The sequence below is a fragment of the Jaculus jaculus genome, chromosome 9 (genome assembly GCF_020740685.1).
Source record: "Jaculus jaculus isolate mJacJac1 chromosome 9, mJacJac1.mat.Y.cur, whole genome shotgun sequence".
Lineage (NCBI taxonomy): Eukaryota > Metazoa > Chordata > Mammalia > Rodentia > Dipodidae > Jaculus > Jaculus jaculus.
This window is the reverse complement of record NC_059110.1, coordinates 106,200,020-106,221,240: the sequence shown is the minus strand read 5'-3', so window position 1 is coordinate 106,221,240 and position 21,221 is coordinate 106,200,020. Positions and strand designations below refer to the sequence as shown.

Below are 21,221 nucleotides of genomic sequence, written 5' to 3'. Positions count from 1 at the left end.
TCAATGGCTTAAAATTCATTTTTTATCTTCTTCAACTAGAGTATAAGTTGTATCTATGAAAGCAAGTACATAGATGCATTTCTAGCAGACAAATCTGCTTCTGCCTAGGAGGAGGTAAAAAAGAGGGAAGAACAGTCACTCTTACCTGGGACGCTAGCAATACACAGCACATGAGCGTTGCACACAGTAAAACTGTCTAGGATGTTGCCTGGCTGAACAGCATCAATGATGATAACTCTTGTGGCTGAATGTGTGCTGGTACAGATCCACACTTGACTGGACAGTTCTTCTTGATTTTTCAACTCCTTCTGCTGTTCCTGAGTAGGCAAAGAAAACAATGGAAAATCATATGTGTGTAAATATTCATGAGAATGTGCTATTATACTAAAGGACAACATTATTTAAATTATTTCCAGATTATTTGGAAGGGTACAACTATATTCACAGGCAGATGTTGTGGTGCACACCTTTAATCCCAGCACTGAGGAGGCAGAGGTAGGAGGATCGCTGTGAGTTTGAGGCCAGACTGAGACTACATCATGAATTCCAGGTCAGCCTGGGCTAGAGTGAGACCCTACCTTGGGGAAAACAACAACTACTACAGTCTTTAGTCACTATTACTATTACTAGACTAAAAATTAGGAGCAAAATTAAAGCAAAATTATGATAATAACAGTCTCTACGTTCTTAGTGGTGGTGGTTACATGGGCATATACATTTGGCAAGACTGAAATGTCATTTCAAATGTAAGTAACACCTCATTAAAACTGGCTTTCAAGAGTATAAGGAAGTACACAGAAGTTGGACCTTGAAGTAAATTGTGTACTGAAGCTGAACTAGTGTGCTCATGAACCAGAGCACAGGTCCTGTTAGTACACACACTTACCTTAAGTTCCTGATCCAACTTATCTAAACTACTCTGCGATGCACTGCGTTGTTTACTGCCTTCGGTATCCAAACCAGCAACGTCCTTATAAAATACACTTGCTCCAACAACGGAACCACCATCTCTGGTCTTGCCACCAGATAAATTGACTCCAACAGCACACCACAGCTTTTCAGGCAGGAAGAGGGGTAGAAAGTAATATGATGTCATTTTATTTTATAAGAATATTTAGAAGTTTTCTCTCTCTTTTTTTTTTTTAAATAACTAATGGTGGTAAGCATATGTATTTAATAGATACTTAAGGTATACACTGGGCATGGTGATGTGTGCCTATAATCTCAGCACTCAGAGATTGAGGCAAGAAAAATGATCAAGACCTAGGCCAGCTTAGGTCGAGACCTTGTCTTAGCAAATAAACCAGCTAATTATAAAACTATAAAATAACCAATCAACTCATTATAAAAACAGTGCTCAAACACTTTTGATTTTAGAAAACACAACTACTAGAGTTTTGGGAATATCTCCTTTACTGTCACAATAAGCTTACCTTCATGGATATATCTTTCTCATCCAGAGGTCTCAGATAGACAGGCACAGGTAAATTTTTCATCTTATTTTCACCTTGACCATTGGTTGCCTAGCAATGGAGGGGGCATATATTAATAAACCTCATCAAAAATAAACTTCTAGAGAGATTGCTCAGTGGTTAAAGGTGCTTGTATGCAAAGCCAGATGGCCCAGGGTTCAAGTCACAGAAAGCTAGATATACCAAGTAGTGCCTGTGTCTGGAGTTAGTGTGCAATAGCATGAAGCCCTGGCATACCTATTCTTTTTCTCTCTCTGCTTGCAATAATAAACAAACAGACAAACAAATTTCTTACAGAACCACTAAGACATGGGCAAGGGTGACTGTTACATATTTGCTCTTGAAGTCAAGTTCAGCTTGATGCTATTGTTCTTACTTGAAAAATAAGCAGAAAATCAAGTAGCAATTGGAGAAAATAAATGAGTAAATGGAGCTTATGAGGAGGCAATACCTCACATATACTCACATATGTACACATACAACAGCATGTTTGTACATGAATATTCTAGGTCTTTCAGGGGTATAGACGGGAGTATTTCACTTACATTCTAAGGTTCCAGAAAACAGCCAATAGGGGTTGGGGAGATGGGTTAGCGGGTAAGAGTGCTTGCTGCACAAGCATGAAGAACCAAATTCCATTCCTGGCACCAATGATAAAAGCCAGGTGTGAGCTCGGCATGTGGCACACACCTTAATCCCAGCATACGGGAAGCAAAGGTAGGAGGATCACCATGAGTTCAAGGCCACTCTGAGGAGACACAGTGAATTCCAGGTCAGCCTGGGCTAGAGCATGACCTTACCTCAAAAATCAAAACAAAACAAACAAACAAACAAGCCAGGTGTGGCTGTGCACACCTGTATCAGCAGTGCTCAGGGTTGGGTTGGAAGATGGAGAGCAAGAGGAGCTGAGGTTTGCTGGTCAGTCTGGATGAATGAACAGTAAGCTCCGGGTTTAGTGCACTGAGCTCCAGGTTCAGTGAGAGACCAGTCTCCAGGAACAGAGGAGGAGTGACAGAGGACACCTGTGCTGTACCACAAAATTCCTCTGCATTGAAAGCAGTAAACTGGAGCCAGCTTTTGTCAAAAACAGCTGGGACAACTCACAAGTGAAGAAGTGGGGAGGGTCACTGGACCCTCACCTGAGATTTCAAGTGTGCCTGTGCCAGCTGTACGCACTGACACACAAGATCTCGTGGGCTCAGGAGGAGTTAGAATAAAGCAGGTAAAAGATCAAGGAACATGAGCTCTATCGAGGTGGTATATTTGGAATATTCATGATCTGTAAGTCAGCCCTCACCTTGAGGCTGGGGGGAGGACTCAATCCTGACATACTGAGCCCCACTGAAGTGCTGCTTTGGGGTCTTGTGCACTGTACGTCAGACCTCACCCTGAGGCTGAGGGAGGAGCATCTGGAGGGGTAATGTTGACAACAGGGCCCCACCAAAGTGCTGCTCTGTGGTCTCCATATTTCTAGACAGGGACAAGGAGTTCCTTGAAGCGGCCACAGGAAAGTCATTATTCAGGATGGGATGAAACTTCTCTGTGGTGCAGCTGTTCTGGCATCTCCATGCTCTGTAAATAAGCCCTCACCCTGCAGCTGAGGGAGGAACAATTTTGACACAGGAAGCCCCATCAAAGTAGTGGCTCTGGGAGTTCCACATTCCTATAAATAACCCCTTCTCCTTGCTTTGTAAGTAACCCCAATAAACTCACTGCTTCAGTGAACTGGTATTATTGTACTTGTATTTTGCTCTGCCACCTGAGGTGAAAATATGTGTGTCTCCCCAAGGGAAAAGTCTCCCACCACAACCTGTTATCTTCCTCTGGTGTCTGCATGAGTGCAAACATCTGCACACACAGAAGACAGCGTGCAAAACTACTACCATCCATGCTTCCCTGTGTGTGCCAAGTTCATGCAACTTGAAATAAGCAATGAAGAATAAGTATTTCAAACCTTTCATATCCAAGTGCACTCCTCTGAGCCTGGATTTCCTGCTAGACGCTCTTATCAACATCCCAAGTTACCTGTTTGTACTTCTGTGGCAGACTCCAGCCGAAAGCTTGCACTCTACCGTCTTCCTTCTGCACATGTGCCTTCACTTGCCGATACTGCTCTCTCTTCTGTTCTCTGCGTGAGGCTAAAGTAGCCTCGGTTCTAAAAGGAAAATGACATTTGCTTCTTCATTTAGTGTAACAAAAGCTGTATTTCCCAGCTCTTGCTCAAGTAATGAAGAAACAACAATTAAAATTGCCTTATTTTAAATTTGTTTAACTCGGACTACAACTGCTCTTTAGAAATTTTTATGTCAGAGCCACAGTGTATATCTGTAACCCCAGCACTTGTGATGTGAAGGCAGAAGGATCAGAAATTCAAGATCATCCTCAACTAGTCAGTACAAGGCCAGCCTGGGCTACATGACACACTTTCTAAAACACACATGTACACAAACACACACACACACAAACACACTCATGCATGTTATGCTAAAGCTGGCTTTTTTTTTAAATTATTTATTTATTTATTTGAGAGCGACAGACACAGAGAGAAAGACAGGTAGAGGGAGAGACAGAATGGGCGCGCCAGGGCCTCCAGCCTCTGCAAACGAACTCCAGACGCGTGCGCCCCCTTGTGCATCTGGCTAACGTGGGACCTGGGGAACCAAGCCTCGAACTGGGGTCCTTAGGCTTCACAGGCAAGCGCTTAACCGCTAAGCCATATCTCCAGCCCTAAAGCTGGCTTTTTCATGTTTGTGCAATGAGGCTCCCACCAGGTTAATAAGCAGCTTGATTTAAACTGAATTATTAGCCATCAAATTGCATGAGGTTTCATATGTTATATGAAAGGGAGAAATTCTAAAATAATTTTGGCTCTCCCTTTCTTTATTGATTCAACGAGCACTGAAAAAAAGTTTAATGCTATTTAGACTATGCTAGACATGACTAAAAGGTCAATAAATGAATGTCTGCTTAGGAAGAAGATATAATTTGAAATTTTAGATTTTACTCACTTATTGAGAGCTATGGCGTAAACTACGAAAATGATTCTGAAGATAGAGTCTTGTGGCTAACTTTTGTGTGGTAACTTGCTGTGTGGGTCATAGTTCACAAATCTACTTATATGTCAGACATGTTATAGATACTGTAAAATGTTGTTCTCACACTTGAGATAGGTTCTAGTCATTTTTCAGACAGAAAAAAATTAGCTCTGAGAGAGTAGCCTGTCCAAATGTATGGACTGAATAAGGAGCAGAGGCAGAGGGAAAAATAAACAAGTCCTTTTGATACCAAAGGAAATGTTCAAACATTAAGAGCTTAATTAAATAAACTTTTAGGGCTGGAGAGATGGCTTAGTGGTTAAGCGCTTGCCTGTGAAGCCTAAGGACCCCGGTTTGAGGCTTGGTTCCCCAGGTCCCACGTTAGCCAGATGCACAAGGGGGCGCAAGCGTCTGGAGTTCGTTTGCAGTGGCTGGAAGCCCTGGCTCGCCCATTTTCTCTCTCTCCCTCTATCTGTCTTTCTCTCTGTGTCTGTCACTCTCAAATAAATAAATGAACAAAAAATATTTAAAAATTTTTTTAAAAAAAAAATAAATAAACTTTTAGCATTTCTAATGATATTTATTGGTATTATACCAAAAAAAAATCAGACACTTTATTTATTTATTTATTTGAGACATATATAGAGAGGCAGATAGAGTATGGGTGCTTCAGGGCCTCTAGCCTCTGTAAATGAACTCCAGAGGCACGTATGTGCCACCTTGTGCATATGACTTTATGTAGGTACTGGGAATCAAACCTGGATCCTTTGGTTTTGCCATCAAGCACCTTAACTGCTAAGCTATCTCTTCAGCCCCAATTTAGACATTTTATGAAAGTGATTCTCCCTATGAAAACTATGAAGAGCATTTTTAATAATAAATATTCAAAAAAAATTTTTAATAAAGGGAGCTAGAGAGACAACTTAGTGGTTAAGCGCTTACCTGTAAAGCCTAAGACCCCAGTTCAAGGCTCAATTCCCCAGCACCCATGTAATCCAGATGCACAAGTTGGCAAGGCATCTGGAGGTCATTTGCAGTAGTTAGAGGACTTGGTGTGCCCATTCTCTCTCTTTCTCTACTTCTTTCTCTGTCTGTTGCTCCCAAATAAATAAATAAATAATTTTTTTTTTTAAAAAGAAGTATTAGGGCTGGAAAGATGTCTTACCAGGTAAGGTGCTTGCCTGCAAAGTCTAAGAACCCAGGTTCAATTACCTAGTATTCATGTCAGCCAGATGCACAAGGTGGCACATGTGTCTGGAGTTCATTTGCAATGGCTAGAGGCCATAGTGAGCCCATTTTCTATCTGCCTCTTTCTCTCATAAATAAATATATAAATAAAACATTTTTCAAAAAAGTATTGGCCATATATCAGTTATCTACCCACATACATCAATCCATACATACATCTATCCTGAGACAGGGTCTTACTCGGTAGCTCAGGGTGGCCCTGAACTTGCAATTATCCTCCCTTTATTTAAAAAGTAGCCAGGTTCTGGAACTTTTTTTTTTTTTTTTTTTTTTTTTGCTTTCTTCTAGAATAATTTCCTCTTAAGCTAAGGCTTTCCTAGAACTCTTTATGTAGCCCAGAATGGCCTTGAACTGATGGCAATCCTCCTATTTCAACCTCTCAAGTGCTGGGATTACAGGCTGAGTCACCATACATGGCCAGAAATAGTTTCTTTATGGATTTTTCTGAATCCATGTACAGGATCTAATGAGGTGCAAGAAAATTCTAAACTATTAACTTACTGTAGGCATAGTCATTAGTTTAGAAAATACTTACTCTTCGCTAAGGAAATCAAAAGCTTTGGACTTATCCCCAGGGAGCTGAGATAAGGTGCTGCTTCTTTTCTTAACAGAAGGAGTAACATGAGAAGTGGGTGCATTGTACTTCAGATTAACAGGTGGTTCAGGTTTCTTTGTTGTATTACTTGAAGAGCTGAAAAGTCGGCTGAAACTTAAAAAAAAAAAAAGTGTGTCTATCACAAGCACTGTGAAAATCAATTCATGATTTCCCATAAATTTTGATGCTCAAGAAAATTTCAAAGTGCTTGTTAGAAATTGGCAAAAACAGTTTCTATAGTACTACAATGCAGCCTAAGCAGTAACTCACAGCCAAACTCACACACTTGGGGAAGAGAAACTATTGTTTAAGATTCAAGCATCTGCTCTTTCACAGCAACATCCACAATGAAAGAGAGAAGCTCTGCAGTACAGACAGATTCTATTGAATAAACAAAATGGATCCTTAGCTAGTTCCTTCATGGTGCAATCTAAAAATGGTTGTCAAGCAGCAAGGTGATAGTTCTGTGTCTAGAAGCTTAGTATGTCAGTTCTAAAAACAGACAACACACATTACAAAGTTAATATATCTTTTCTATTTTCTGATTAAGCTGAAATGAGTTAACTACTTTCATGTCCACAGTTTTAAATTTTTATGCTTCCACTGAATAGCAGATTCATCCCAAAAGGGTAAAGTTTTAAATATAGTAAATACACAGCACTTCTGGCACAGACAAAACAAAATTCAACACACTGATCAACTCAAATAAACATTAAATTTCTCATCTCCACTTTAATGGGAATTCATGTGACTATCAACTGTATGCATAACTCCCCATTTTCCTATTTAATGTGGCAGAGAATCCCACCAAACGCATAACCAGCATGATGCAGCTTACGACGGCCTATTTTGGTCCTCAAGAACGGCCTTACCCAGCTGGCATGCTACATATCAAAAAGACAAGTTTCAGTTTAGCTTCCAACTGGAAAAAGAGGTGACTATAATCTTCTCAAAGTGCTATCTATATCCTTTATATACTTACAACTGCCAGATGCTTGACCTTTTTTTTTCTTGCATAGCTGGATTTTCTCGTGATGCACTACATTAAGAAGAAAAAGGGCATTATGAGATAGTGTTCCAGCCTTCTTTCTGAAGAACAGAGGAGTAGGTAGCTCATGGGATACAAAGACGAAGAATCCACAATTAAAATTAGCAAGTAGTTACTTTGACTTCTCATGAGTCAGTCTGTTACAGCTAAGATAAATAAAACAACACCCCTCCTTAAAGAGCTCAGTCGACTGCTAGATTACTACCTGTGTCAGACAGATAGCCAACGTGCTTCAACATTAATATTTAATTTTTTCCATTTCCTTGTGTTTAAAAAATTATTTTAACAGGGTGTGGTGGCACACGTCTCTAATCTCAGCGCTTGGGAAGGCAGAGGCAGAAGCTCACCATGAGTTCAAGGCCACCCTGAGACTACAGAGTGAATTCTAGGTCAGCTTGGACTAGAGCAAAACCCTACCTCAAAAAAACCTGTGTGTGTGTGTGCGTGTGTGTGTGTATGTGTGTACACACATTTATTTATACAGAAATTAGGTCTGCTATATTGCTCAGACTGGCTGTGATCTCTTGGTCTCAAATAATCCTCTTGCCTCAGTCCTCCAGGTGTCCAGAACTATAGGCATACACCCCTGTGATAACAATATTAAAAAAAGAAAAAGCTGAACTGGGTGCCATGGTACATACCTGTAATCCCAGATCTTAGAAGGAACGTAGAAACATTACAAGTTTGAGATTAACCTGGACTATTACAAAGCAAGACCCTATCTCAAAAAATAAATAACAAAACAAGAAAAAAAAATTATTGAGGGCTGGAGCAATGACTCAGTGGTTAAGAGTGCTTCTACAAGCATGAGGGCCTACAAGTTCCTGAGCTGCCTGAGTTCAAATCTATAGATCCCACATGAAACAGCTGGGTATGGCCTCATGTGCCAGTAACCCAGGCCTACAGGGCCTAGAATCATTGGGACTCCCACAAGCTCAGGAATCAGTGAAAACACACTCTGGATTGAAAAACAAGACCAGGAAGAAAAACAATGGAGCAGGGCTGGAGAGATGGCTTAGCGGTTAAGCGCTTGCCTGTGAAGCCTAAGGACCCCGGTTCGAGGCTCGGTTCCCCAGGTCCCACGTTAGCCAGATGCACAAGGGGGCGCACGTGTCTGGAGTTCGTTTGCAGTGGCTGGAAGCCCTGGCGCGCCCATTCTCTATCTTTCCCTCTATCGGTCTTTCTCTGTGTCTTGTCACTCTCAAATAAATAAATAAATAATTTAAAAAAAAAACAAAACAATGGAGCAGGACATTTCCTGTTCTGCATTGGTCACCACAGACAAGTGTATGGGACCACCAACACACACAACAGCAAACAAAACAAAACACTTTTTTTTTTTTTTTTGATATTTTGAAGTAGGGTCTCACTCTAGTCCAGGCTGACCTGGAACTCACTATGCAGTCTCAGGGTGGCCTTGAACTCACAGAGATACACCTACCTCTGCCTCCTGAGTGCTGGGATTAGAGGTGTGGGCCACCACACCCGGCTTTTTTTTTTAAACCTTGAGTTTAGGATACAGCTCGGTAGAGTGCCTGCACAACCATAATCCTAGTACTCAGGAAGTAGAGACAAGAAGATTAAGAGTTCTAGACCAGCCTGGATAATGTGAGAGAGAAAGAGAAAAGAAAAAAAGTCCCTTTTAAAATCACCTTAATTCACCAAAAAGTTCTCTCATTTATATGCTCACCTCACAAAATAACTTCCTACTTTACTGTTACATATACTAATGTTTTACTGTTATGAATGATGCAATCATAAAATATGAAAACTTGCCATGTGTGGTGGTGCACACCTTTAATCCCAGCACCCAGGAAGCAGAGGTAGAAGGGCTGCTGTGAGTTCAAGGCCACCTTGAGACCACCGACTGTATCAGCCTGGGCTACAGCAAGACCCTACCTCACAAAACCAAACCAAACAAACAAACAAACAAAACCTGTAAGCTAGAGAATGCTTCTAAACTTAAATATGTAAATTTAATATGACAGTCCAAACTCCAAAATATGGGTAAATTAATAGGCAAATAGTTTACAAATTTTTTGAGTATTTTCCAAATAAAAGGAAGGAATACTATTACTTAGAATATGCCCATTAGGGCTGGAGAGATGGCCTAGCGTTTAAGGCACTTGCCTGCAAAGCCAAAGGACCCAGGTTCAATTCCCTAGGACCCACATAAGCCAGATGTCCAAGGTGGCACATGCATCTGGTGTTCATTTGCAGCAGCTGGAAGCCCTGGTGCACCCATTCTCTCTATATATCTATCTGCCTCATTCTCTTTTAAATAAATAAAAACATTTTTAAAAAAGAGCATGGCCATTAGATGGCAGCATTAGGTGTGATTTAAGATCCATTTATAGAAGTTAAAAAAAAAAAGGTCAGCCTGAATGCAGGTGGACAAAGTGGATAAGAGTAAAAAGGTGGAAAAGGTGCACTATATGCATACACTGGCTATCACACTGCACCTCCTCCAAATGTACAATTAATACATGTCAATGATACAAACAATCCAATGCGTCATGGAAGGTACATTTTGTATGACTAGAAAGAAGGGAAATCAAGCAAGTAAACTTTGCAGGAAGATACTAAGTGAAAATGTGCTGTTTTCCTGTATTACACGTGAAATTTTGACTTTTTCCTGAGACTGGAAAAATAATATCCTTTTTTTTTTTCAGTTATGTTTTTTGAGGTAGGGTCTTACTCTAGCTCAGGTTGACCTGGAATTCACTATGTAGTCTCAGGGTGGCCTTGAACTCATGGTTATCCTCCCACCTCTGCCTTCCAAGTGCTGGAATTAAAGGTGTGTGACACCATGCCCAGATCAGTAAAAACCATTTTTATGTTATTTTAAAAAAATGAAGCCAGGCGTGGTGGCGAATGCCTTTAATCCCAGCACTCAGGAGGATCGCCATGAGTTCGAGGCCACCCTGAGACAATATTTTTTATATATATATGTCGTCAGCCTGAGCTACAGTGAGACCCTACCTCGAACAACCAAAAAAGAAGCCAGGCACGATGTTGCATGTCTTTAATCCTGGCACTCAAAGGGCCAAAGTAGGAGGATCGTTGTGAGTTTGAGGCCAGATTGGGACTACATAGTGAATTCCAGGTCAGTCTAGGCTAGAGTGAGACTTTGCCTCAAAAAAATCAAATCCAAGAGCTGGGCATGGTCATGCAAGCCTATAATCTCAGCATCTAGAAGGCTGAGGTATGAGTATCACTGACAGCTGGAGGCCAGCCTATAGAATGAGTTTCAGGTCAGCCTGGATGAGATCCTGCCTCAAGTCCCCTCTGGCCTCCAAAGAAAGATTACCATTCCAAAGTTACAATAGTTACCTTTTACAGATCACAGAAGCATTCTTCCACAGTTGCATACTGGCTGTAAAGACACTATTTGGTGTCTCTCTTATCCTATCCTGTTACTAAATCTAAGTGTTGATTGAGAAATCCTCTTCTAGTAAACACACTAAGTAGTGTGAACACTCAAGGCAGGACTTTAGTTTGGAAAGAAGAAACATACACATCTACAAAATAATAGCAGGTGCAAGGTCGCTGAGAAACCCTGAAAACCTCCTCCATGTAGATCAGCTGACAGAAAGCTGGAAAAAAAAAACTATGCTGCATGCAGTTCAATGGGAGAGAGAAAAATCACCAGTGAAGATACTCACCAATGGATATTGCCTTAAATTTGGCCAGCCAGACCAAATGAGCCAATGGGTACAATAGTGGCATGTCTGTCATGGGAGAAACCAACTGCCCTTAAATTGGACTGGAGACCCACTCTAAGGGAGGGAACACATCCCTGATACTGAAAACCTACAAGAAGGGTAGTCATGAGCCCTAGAGGTGAAACATTTGCTGGTATCTGGCTAAATACATATATTATGCTTATCAAACTTCCCAGTAAACATTTCTCTTAATGTTCATACCCATATATTAATGTTACTCTAACTTCTGGTTAGAGAAGCTCTTTTTTCAGATGGCAGTAGCCTTGGGATGACTCAGAAGGCACCATGATGCTAAGAAGTGACAGAGGAGTGCTCAGCACTGAAATAGCTCTATCACATCGTCCAAGGCTCAGGGTCCATTGTGGAAGAGTTGGTGGAAAGAATTTAAGAGCCTAAGGAAAGGCAGGACTCCTTACAACGTGCTCCTCCAGACTCAAAATGGCCTGGATATCCATGTATTAACAGTGCCTGACACTACCTACACAAGACTATGATAAGAAGAGGAAAAACTCATGACATCAAAATAAAAGAAAGACTGATTGAGGGGGAGGGTGATATGATGGAGAGTGGAGTTTCAAAGGGGTAAGTGGGGTGAAGGAAGGAATTACCATGGATTATTGTCTACAATTATGGGAACTATCAATTAAAAATTAACTTAAAAATATTAATAATGGGAAAACACCAGAGCACTTCTCATACAAACCGGATCATCTCTGTCCATCGAACAGCTTCTTGAAGCTCCATTAGCCTCTCTTTATATTGATTTCTCTCCATAAGAACACGGGCCATTTCCACCCGAGTAAACCGCTTTCGCTGGGCTGTGGGAATATCACTCTATAATGACAAGAAGATGAGAAATCACTCTGGGAACTTATAAATGTTATTAAAATTATTTATTTGAGAGCTAAAGAAATGGCTTAGCAGTTAAGGAACTTACTTATGAGTCCTAAGGACCCAGGTTCGAATTCCTAGTACCCACATAAGATGCACAAAATGGTACATGTGTCTGGAGTGCATCTGCAGTGGCTTGAGGCACTGGTGTGCCCATTCTCTGTATTTGCCTCTTTCTCTCTAGTAAATAAATCAATAAATAAATTTAAAAATTATTCATTTGGGTGGTGCTGGTGGTGAGGGTAGGATTACTCCAGGGGCTCTTGCCACTGCAAACAATTACCAGCTCTATGTGAGTGGCATGGAAACTGAACCCGGCAGCATGCTTTGCAAACAAGCACCTTTATAACCACTGAGCAATCTCCCTAGCCTTATATTTTTGTTTGGTGTTAATTTCAGACTTTAAAAAAATTTCCTGAGAGGCTGGGGAAGATGGCTTAGTGATTAAGGCACCCGCCAGCAAAGCTAAAGGACCCAGGTTCGATTCCCCAGTACCCACGTGAAGCTAGATGCACAAGGTGGCGCATGTGTCTATAGTTTATTTGCAGTGACTAGAAGCACTGGGGTGCCCATTCCTTCTCTCTCAAATAAATAAATAATAATAAAAACTTCTGGGCCAGGTGTGGGGGCACACACCTTTAATCCCAGCACTTGGGGGGCAGAGGTAGCAGGAGATGATCACAGTGAGTTTGAGGCCACCGTGAGACTACAGAATGAATTCTAGGTCAGCCTGAGCTAGAGTGAACCCTACCTCAAAAAAAAAAAAAAAAAAAGAAAGAAAGAAAGAAAAGAAAAAGAAAGAGGCCTGAAATGTTGTTAAACACTTCTTTGTTTCTAATCTCAGAGATAATTTCAAAATAGCCTTATAAAATCAATAGATATCTCAAATATTACTTATGACTAAAAAGAGGTTGGCAATTTTGTGTGTAAGCACTGATATATGAACATATAAAATAATTATAAAAGTAATATGTATTTTTAACAACCAAAAAGTTAATTATTACATAAACAGATTTAATATGCTCTTATAAATTTTACTTGGCATATTACTCTAACTTTGATGTTCTATAATTGTCATAATAAATAGTTACAATTTAGTTACAAAAGAGTTGCATATGGGGCTGGTGAAATGGCTTAGCAGTTAAGGTATTTGCCTGCAAAGCCAAAGGACCCTGGTTTGATTCCCCAGAGCTAATGTAAGGCAGATGTTCAGGAGGTGCATGTGTCTGGAGTTCCATTTGCAGTGGATGGAGACCCTAGTGCGCCTATTCTCTTTCTCAGTCACTCTCTCTCTCTCCCTCAAATAAATTTTTTTTTTAAAAAAAAGAGAGGCACATTTATCTCACACTACCAATCCATGAACATATCTAGAAGCCAACATAAGGAGTGAATCTATTACTTAATTACCAAGGAACCAAACTATAATAGACACAAAAGTACCAGCAGAAATACAAGATGGGAGACCACTGAATGAGCCAGAATTATCCCTAGAGAAAATTCTGCTTCTTCTCAACTCTCTTTTGCGGAAGAGGGTGGGTTTAATTACAGGGCTTTTATTTTGTTGAAAGGAGCATGTACACTTTGGTTCAAAACTGAAAGTCTTGGAACAGTGAGGTGGAAGCTGAGGGATGGCTCAGTGGATGAAGTGCTTGCCCTGCAACTCTTGAGTATCTGAATTCAGACCCCCATATCCCACCCATTCATGTGCACACACATAAATACCAAATAAATAATGAGAAGAAAAAAAGAAGCTGAGCTTAGCCCTCAGCAGTTCTCCCCCTTTGTCTTCCTGCAACAAAATTTGTCCTCTTCTTTAAAATAAAGTCAACTACAAAAAAACAAGGGCCTGAATCTGTAACACAACAATCTCACTACTAGGTCATTATCTGAGAAACTCCAAGTTTCAACACCAGGAGACTTGCACTTTAATATTCTGGGTTTTGTTGTTGTTGCTGTTTATTTTAAGTAGCCTTGCTATGGATAGCCAGCCCAAACTGGCCATCTTCCTGCCTCAGCTTCCCATGTACTAGCATTGTAAAAATCACTATTGTGCCTGGCTTACAATAAAGTTTGTAACAGCAGCATTGTTTGTACTGATAAAAAGCTGAAAAGCACCTAAATATTTCTTAAGCAAACAGATGATGACAGAATATTCATAAAATGGGGGTGGGGCTGTTAATGAAGTTCAGAACTATACAACAACACAGATCACTGTCACACTGGAGAGGTGGCTCCGCAGTTCAGAGTGCTTTCTTGCAAAGCCTGACTGCCTGGGTTTGATTCCCCAGTATCTACATAAAGCTGGGTGTACAAAGTGGCACATGCATGTGGAGCTCATTTGCAATGGCAAGAGGTCCTGGTATGCCTGTGCTCATTTTTCTCTCTTCCTCTTTCTCTGCTTGCAAATACATACATACATACATGCATGCATACATACAAACAATCAAGAAAAACAAGTCTTTGTTTGTTTGTTTGAATGGAGCTAGGGTTTGAATACAGAGCCTTAAGCAAATGCTTTACACTGAGCCATATCACCAGCCCCTAAACCTAGTATGAAATAACAAAAAATGAAAACCATACTTTATAGGGAAATACAGAGGTAAGAAAATTAATTTTGAACATAAATATATTATTTGAAAATCTTATAAAAGAATTATGAAAAACAGTAGAGATTTTGCAACAAAACCAAAAAATTGCCGGGCATGGTGGTGCACTCCTTTAATCCCAGCACTTGGGAGGCAGAGGTAGGAGGAATGCCCATGAGTTCAAGGCCACCCTGAAACTACATAGTTAATTCCAAGTCAGCCTGGGCCAGAGTGAGACCCTACCTCAAAAAAACAAAAAAAACCCAAAAAACAAAACAACAACAGAAACCACCCCCAAAAGTTAGCTGTTATCTATACAAATTAAATATGTTCTACTTGGAAATGACTGACATACAATGTTGAAATTTTTGCATGCCTGTGTGTGTATGTGTATGCACGTTCATATGTGTGCAGGTGCATATGCACATATGTATGCATGCACATGGAGACCAGAAGTTGATGCTGTGTTTCTTCCTTAATCATTCTCCATCTTATTATTCTTTTTTGTATTTATTTATTTATTTTTGGTTTTCCAAGGTAGGGTATCACTCTAGCCCCGGCTGACATGAAATTCACTAAGTAGTCTCAGGTTGGCCTCAAACTCATGGCAATCCTCCTACTTCTGCCTCCTGGAATTAAAGGTGTGCACCACCACATCCAGCTCCAACTTATTATTTCGAGACATTGACTTTCACTGAACCTGGAGTTCCCCAATTCAGTAGATAAGGTGATAAGTAAACCTTGAGAATCCTTTTGTTTCTGCCTTCTCAGTGCTGGGGTTATAGGCATGTGCCACCACACCCATCTTTTTACACAGTTTCTAGAAGGTTGAACTTGGTCATTTTTCCAGCCTGATGAAATTATTTTGTTAGAAAAGGGATAAATACTGGATCCTGATTTTCCTGGAGGCGAAGAACACATGGTAGTTCAAAGTTTGGTAATGTTGTAGTTCTTAAATTAGGTGGAAGATTTGTAAAAATTTGATTCACATGTTATGATTTATATGTTATGTGTGTGTGTGCTACATAGTATGGTAAAAACAGAGACCACAGGAAGACCAAATGATCCTTCTGTCCAAGATATGCATTCACTTCAAATCTGACATTTTATGTGAAAACATCTGTCATAAAAATGATAATCTAGCTAATAAAAGTACTGTAGTAGTACTGGCAAGAAGCTCATATGCATACTTTTGCATATACTCTTTGGTAGACAACATGTGGGTTAACTGGCTAGCACAAAAATTGTAGATTTCATCTTTTCCTCTTAAATCTTAATAATTTCTATTACCAAACTTTCATATTTCTAAATCAAAAAACTGAGGGCTAAGAGTGTATTACCATGGGATACATTTTATAATCATGGAAAATGTTAATAAAAATTGAGAAAAAAAACCAGAACTGAGGGCTAGGGATGTAGCTCAGTGATACAGCACTTACTTGTGTAGTCCGAACAAGGCTGGGAGAGGGAAAGGGAAGAGAAGGAACAAGACACAGCAATATCAAATGACCCCAATGTCCCAGTTGGTCCTCAGGACCTTGAACTTAAATATGCAAACAACAAGGTGACGCATGCACAAGGTCACACACACATCTGGAGTTTGATTATAGTGGCTAGAGGCCCTGGTATGCATGTTCTCTTTCTCTCTCTCTCTCATAAAAGAGGGCCAGTCTGTTGGGCTTGCCTCAAAACAAATAAATATGCAAACAATCCAGGTATGGTAGCACATGTAATCCCAGTACTCTGGGAATTGAGGCAGGATAATTTCAAGTTCAGGGCCAGTTTGGGCTACATAATGAGACCCAATCTCAGAAAAATCAGGAAAACATGCAAACCCGTTTTCCGAGCATTAGGCCACAGAGGTTTTGAGTGCATACCATATAGCTACAAAGGTTAACATATGGAAATACAGGGAAGCATGAGCTATCATATTAATGATCCATTATCATATTAATGATCCATTAAATTAATGATGCTATAACCAAAAAAAATTTAGCAAGATTTCCCTAAATTATTAAAGCATGGTAAGAAACAATTCCTACCTAACATGTGAACTTACATCATCATCATCTTTTGCTTTTTGCCTTGCATCCTCAGCTTCTGCACGAGCTCTAGTGGGAAAAAACATGCATGTTATTTGAATTAATCCATTCTTCAAATAGAGAAAAAAAATAGGTGAACAATTTAAGTACCAGTTAAAGAATGTTTTCTTTTGCCAAAAGAGTAGCAGTTAGCTGCCTTCAATGTGGAAAATAACAGGCTGAGCTGGGCAAAGTAAAGTAGCTCATGTCTATTATTGCAGAACTTGGAAGGTGAAGACAGAAGGACCAGAAGTTCAAGGGCATCTTTAGCTACACAGTGAATTTGAGGCCAGCCTGGGCTACATAAGATACTGTTTTAAAACAATAAAAACAAACCCAACAGGTACAACAAGATGCTGTAGGCCCCATAATCTCAGCTTCTTGGGAAGCTAAAGCAGAAACATCAAGAGGTCAAGGCCATCCTTTGGTACAGTTTGAGGATGGCCTAGACTGCATAACACCCTGTCTCAAAACAAAAACAATTAAAAATAAATTAGCCGGCACATGCCTTTAATCCCAGCACTCAGGATGCAGAGGTAGAAGGACAGCTCTGAGTTTGAGGCCAGCCTGGGCTACAGGGAGACCTTACCTCAAAGAAAACAAAAAAATTTTTAAAAATTAATTAAAATCTAGGTGATGGCCAGGCATGGTGGCGCATGCCTTTAATCCCAGCACTCGGCAGGCAGAGGTAGAAGGATAGCCGTGAGTTCGAGACCAGCCTGAGAATACAGAGAGAATTCTATGTCAGCCTGGGCTAGATAGAGTGAGACCCTACCTATAAAAAACAAAAATAACAACAAAATTTAGGTGAAGGAAAGTAATGAGTTTTATTTTCCTTATTAAAGATGTCTGAGCACCTGTAATTTTTCACATCAAGATAAACAGGTAAGAACAATACTACCTTGAGAACAGCTGGTAAACAGAGAGGTCTAATCACAGGCAGATAGGGACTTCTAAACCTTTGTGCCCCTGTGGAGTCCGGTTTCCCCAGGTGGCTGGAACTTACTTCCTGAGCTCCTCCTCCAGCTCTTTGTTCTTTTCCTCTAGCTTCAGTTTGGCTAGCTTCACAGCCTCCAGCTCCCCCTGCAGCACGTCCTTCTCACAGGTTAGCTCATCCACTTTTGCTATTAAATCATTCTTCACTACATTCAAAGCATTTCTAAGAAACACACATTGAGTGCATCATTACAAATAAATATCCTTTCCATCTGTCAGCAATCCCTTTGTACACTAAAGTAACTGTCAAGTCACAGCCCTGAACAACAGAATACTTCAATACATTATAACACATGTTTTTATAAACTGGGCAAAAGAACACTAAGAAGTATTTTAAGTTCTCATTCTTCACACTTAACAAGCAAATAATGGCTAAAATAAGACAGACCATCAAAAAAAGTCATAATTAAAAAAGATTAAATTTAAAAATTTTTTAAATAGCTTTTGGGGGCTGGAGAGATGACTTAGCAGTTAAGGCACTTGCCTGCAAAGCCTAAAGACCTATGTTTGACTCACCAGAACACAAGTAAGCCAGATGCACATGTTGGCACATACATCTGGAGTCCATTTACGTGCCCTGGAACATCCATATTCTCTCTCTCCCCTCAAATAAATAAGTAAATGAATGAATAAAAATAAAAATGTTTTAAAAATAGCTTTCTACCAGGTATGGTGGTGCATGACTTTAATCCCAGCAATTGGGAGGCAGAGGTAAGAGAATTGCTGTGAGTTTGAGGCCACCATAAGGCTACATAGAGAATTCCAGGTCAGCCTGGACTAGAGCAAGAAACTACCTTGAAAAAAAATAAAATTAAATTAAAAAAATAAAAATAGCTTTCTAAGCTTACTACTAAATTTTGAAACATACTTCCCAACCAATGCAAGTTACCTAAAGTAATGAATGAGAAAAGAGCTTAAACTGGGCTGAAACTTAAAGATCAAGTCTAAGATCTAGTACCTTTGGTTACAGTGGATATGATGTGTGTGTGTGTGTGTGTGTGTGTGTGTGTGTATGTATATATACATATGTATGTATGTATGTGTGTATATATATATATTTATACACACACACACACACACACACAAAAAAAAAAAATACATACATACATACATATGTAGTTTTTCCAAACATTTTTTGACACAGCAAATCAACAAGAGGACCAAGTCTTCTCTACTAACAAGGAACATGGTTCCACTAACAATATCCTAACACCCAAGAAGTACAACTATAAAGGAGAACTTTAGGAAAGTGGGTGGGTATGAATTAAAACATTTGCACAGGGCTGGAGAGGTAGCTTAGCAGTTAAGGTGCTTGCCTGTAAAGCCAAAAGACCCAGGTTCAAAGATTCCCCAGGACCCACATAAACCATATACACAAAGTGCCACATGCATCTAGAGTTCATTTGCAGTGGCTCGAGGCTCTGGAGAGCCCATTCTCTCACCTGCCCTTTCTCTGTCTCTCTCTCTCTCAAATACATAAATAAAAATATTTTTAAAAACTGCACAGAAATGTGAGAAACTCCAAAGAAAAGAAGTAAAAGATAAATCTTAAGAGGGAAAAAAGGTGCAGGAAATATCTAAAGAGAAAGGTATGAATACCTATGAAATAAAAAGGGAATGAAAAACTCTACATTTCAAAAAACAAAAGCAATACAACTTATGGTATCAGCATAATAAGTCTCATTACCTATTTCTACATGTGTAAATCACATGCAGAGAAGAGAATTAAATGGGGCAGGGCACAGCATGGGAGCTGTGATAAATTAATAAACTCACTGCTTCGGCAAAAAGAAAATTCATTATTTTTTATATCTTGGTAAATTTTTATACTTACTTGGTTTCCAACAATTGCGTATTCTCTAGTATAAGATTTTCAACTTCACGACCCATTCCTGTTAAAAGAAAAATAATAAAGATCTTGAAAATAAATTCATCAAAAATTATAAGCTATGGCCATAAATTTATATGTGCTTTAATCTTATTTTGTCTTCACTTGAAATATTTACTTGAATGGATAATAAAATTATAAATAATTATTCATTATAGACCAAAGCTAGAGGTTTTGTTGGCCAATTCTATTTGTAGTTGTTGCTTGTGTATTTGAGATAGGCTCTTTCTATATTACTCATACTGGCCTCAAACTGCTGTACTCTAGTGATCCTCATACCTCAGCCTTCCCAGAAGCTGGTATTAGATGCAAGCCACTATGTTCAGCTCCTGCTGACCAGTTTCTTATTAGATCTGACAGTCTATATTTAGTTTCTCATAAGCAATATTTCAGAAGGACTATGACTTTTTCCTTGCCAAATATTCTAATAAACAGCATTATTTGGTGGAGTAGAATGAATAGTACTAACAGGGATCAGAAATTGTTTTTAAATCACAACTGTTATTGTAGGCTTCTGCCTAAAAGTTAGGTCTTATTAATAGAGAAACAGAAATAAGGCTGAAAACAGAATCCCAAGGCAGATGAAACCTTACCAAAGAAATTATGGTCTTAAAGCCCATGCATTCCATGTAAAGCAAAAACAAAGAACAAGAAATGTTTTATGTAAGAAACAACATGAAAACAGATTATTAATCTATAAAGTTCTACATATGATATGAAAAACATCAGGACTCACAATGTTATGATTCAATGAATGATGTGCAAAAGGCAGAATACAGATATTCTTCACTCCTAAGGATGTTCTCTGATATACTTAAAAAGAATTTCATCATTTTTTTCTCCCAATAAAATTATATATAACTACATAGAAAACTCCAATAATACAAAGTTTCCTATGAAGTAGCACATATGAAACAATACTGTTCAGTTGTCATACTATATATTGTGTTCAATATTTTACAAGTACTATTAAGATAGGCATATAGGGCATTCAATATAAGATCTTACCTAGTAGGTTTTAGGGAGAATGAAGTTATTTAATATGCTCCCCATAAGACAATGAAGACTTAAAGTAGCTCATTACAGAACACTGAAGAAAAAGAGAAAGAAAAAATATCCCATACCCCAACCAAAACAAATCCATCACTCACTCATTCCCAAGAATTATAAGCTATTTGGGAGAAGTTATATTTATAATTCCAAGAAATAAAAAGAAAATATTTCTAAAGAAGACTATAAAGGCAAAGGAGCTAACATGTCCTTTAAAATAAAGCTAATATTCCAAATGATTTTTAAAATTAAGCAAAACAAGTCTAAGAATGCTGACATTTAGACTCCTTTTTGTCTGTATTATAATTTTTAAATGCTCTAAAAAATCACAAATAGCATCTTCAACCATCTATGTATTCACCACAAACTAGAGGTTGGAATTAAAAGTTTCAAATTAAAAATCCAAAATGATGACAAGATATTTGCTCTAAACACTAGTGTTAACTTCCAACAAAGCTATAGACAGAAGAAACATAGTTTAGATTTGCTAAAAAGTTCCATATAATAACTATATATTATAAACTCTCAAACATTTAGAAAAGCAAAACAGCTAAAAATATATGCAGAGCAAAAAAACAGAATTGAGCAGAAATTTAAAAAAAATGAT

General features: G+C 39.1%; 1 protein-coding gene across 16 annotated transcripts in view; it reads right to left on the bottom strand.

Moving 5' to 3' along the window:
- The window catches only part of Spag9 (sperm associated antigen 9), a 177,056-nt gene that overhangs the window by 32,781 nt on the left and 123,054 nt on the right, over positions 1-21,221 (bottom strand). For 10 of the 16 annotated variants that reach the window (XM_045159333.1, XM_045159326.1, XM_045159327.1 and 7 more), the window contains 11 exons: positions 20,158-20,172; positions 19,511-19,568; positions 17,687-17,839; positions 16,659-16,710; positions 11,827-11,957; positions 7,333-7,389; positions 6,291-6,464; positions 3,498-3,627; positions 1,434-1,523; positions 887-1,054; positions 146-317 (listed from right to left, as the gene is read on the bottom strand). In XM_045159333.1, coding sequence (XP_045015268.1) covers positions 146-317; positions 887-1,054; positions 1,434-1,523; positions 3,498-3,627; positions 6,291-6,464; positions 7,333-7,389; positions 11,827-11,957; positions 16,659-16,710; positions 17,687-17,839; positions 19,511-19,568; positions 20,158-20,172 — 1,200 coding nt within the window. The remainder of the gene's footprint in view (positions 1-145; positions 318-886; positions 1,055-1,433; positions 1,524-3,497; positions 3,628-6,290; positions 6,465-7,332; positions 7,390-11,826; positions 11,958-16,658; positions 16,711-17,686; positions 17,840-19,510; positions 19,569-20,157; positions 20,173-21,221) is intronic. The other 6 variants (XM_045159329.1, XM_045159334.1, XM_045159331.1 and 3 more) reach the window with 1 other exon arrangement.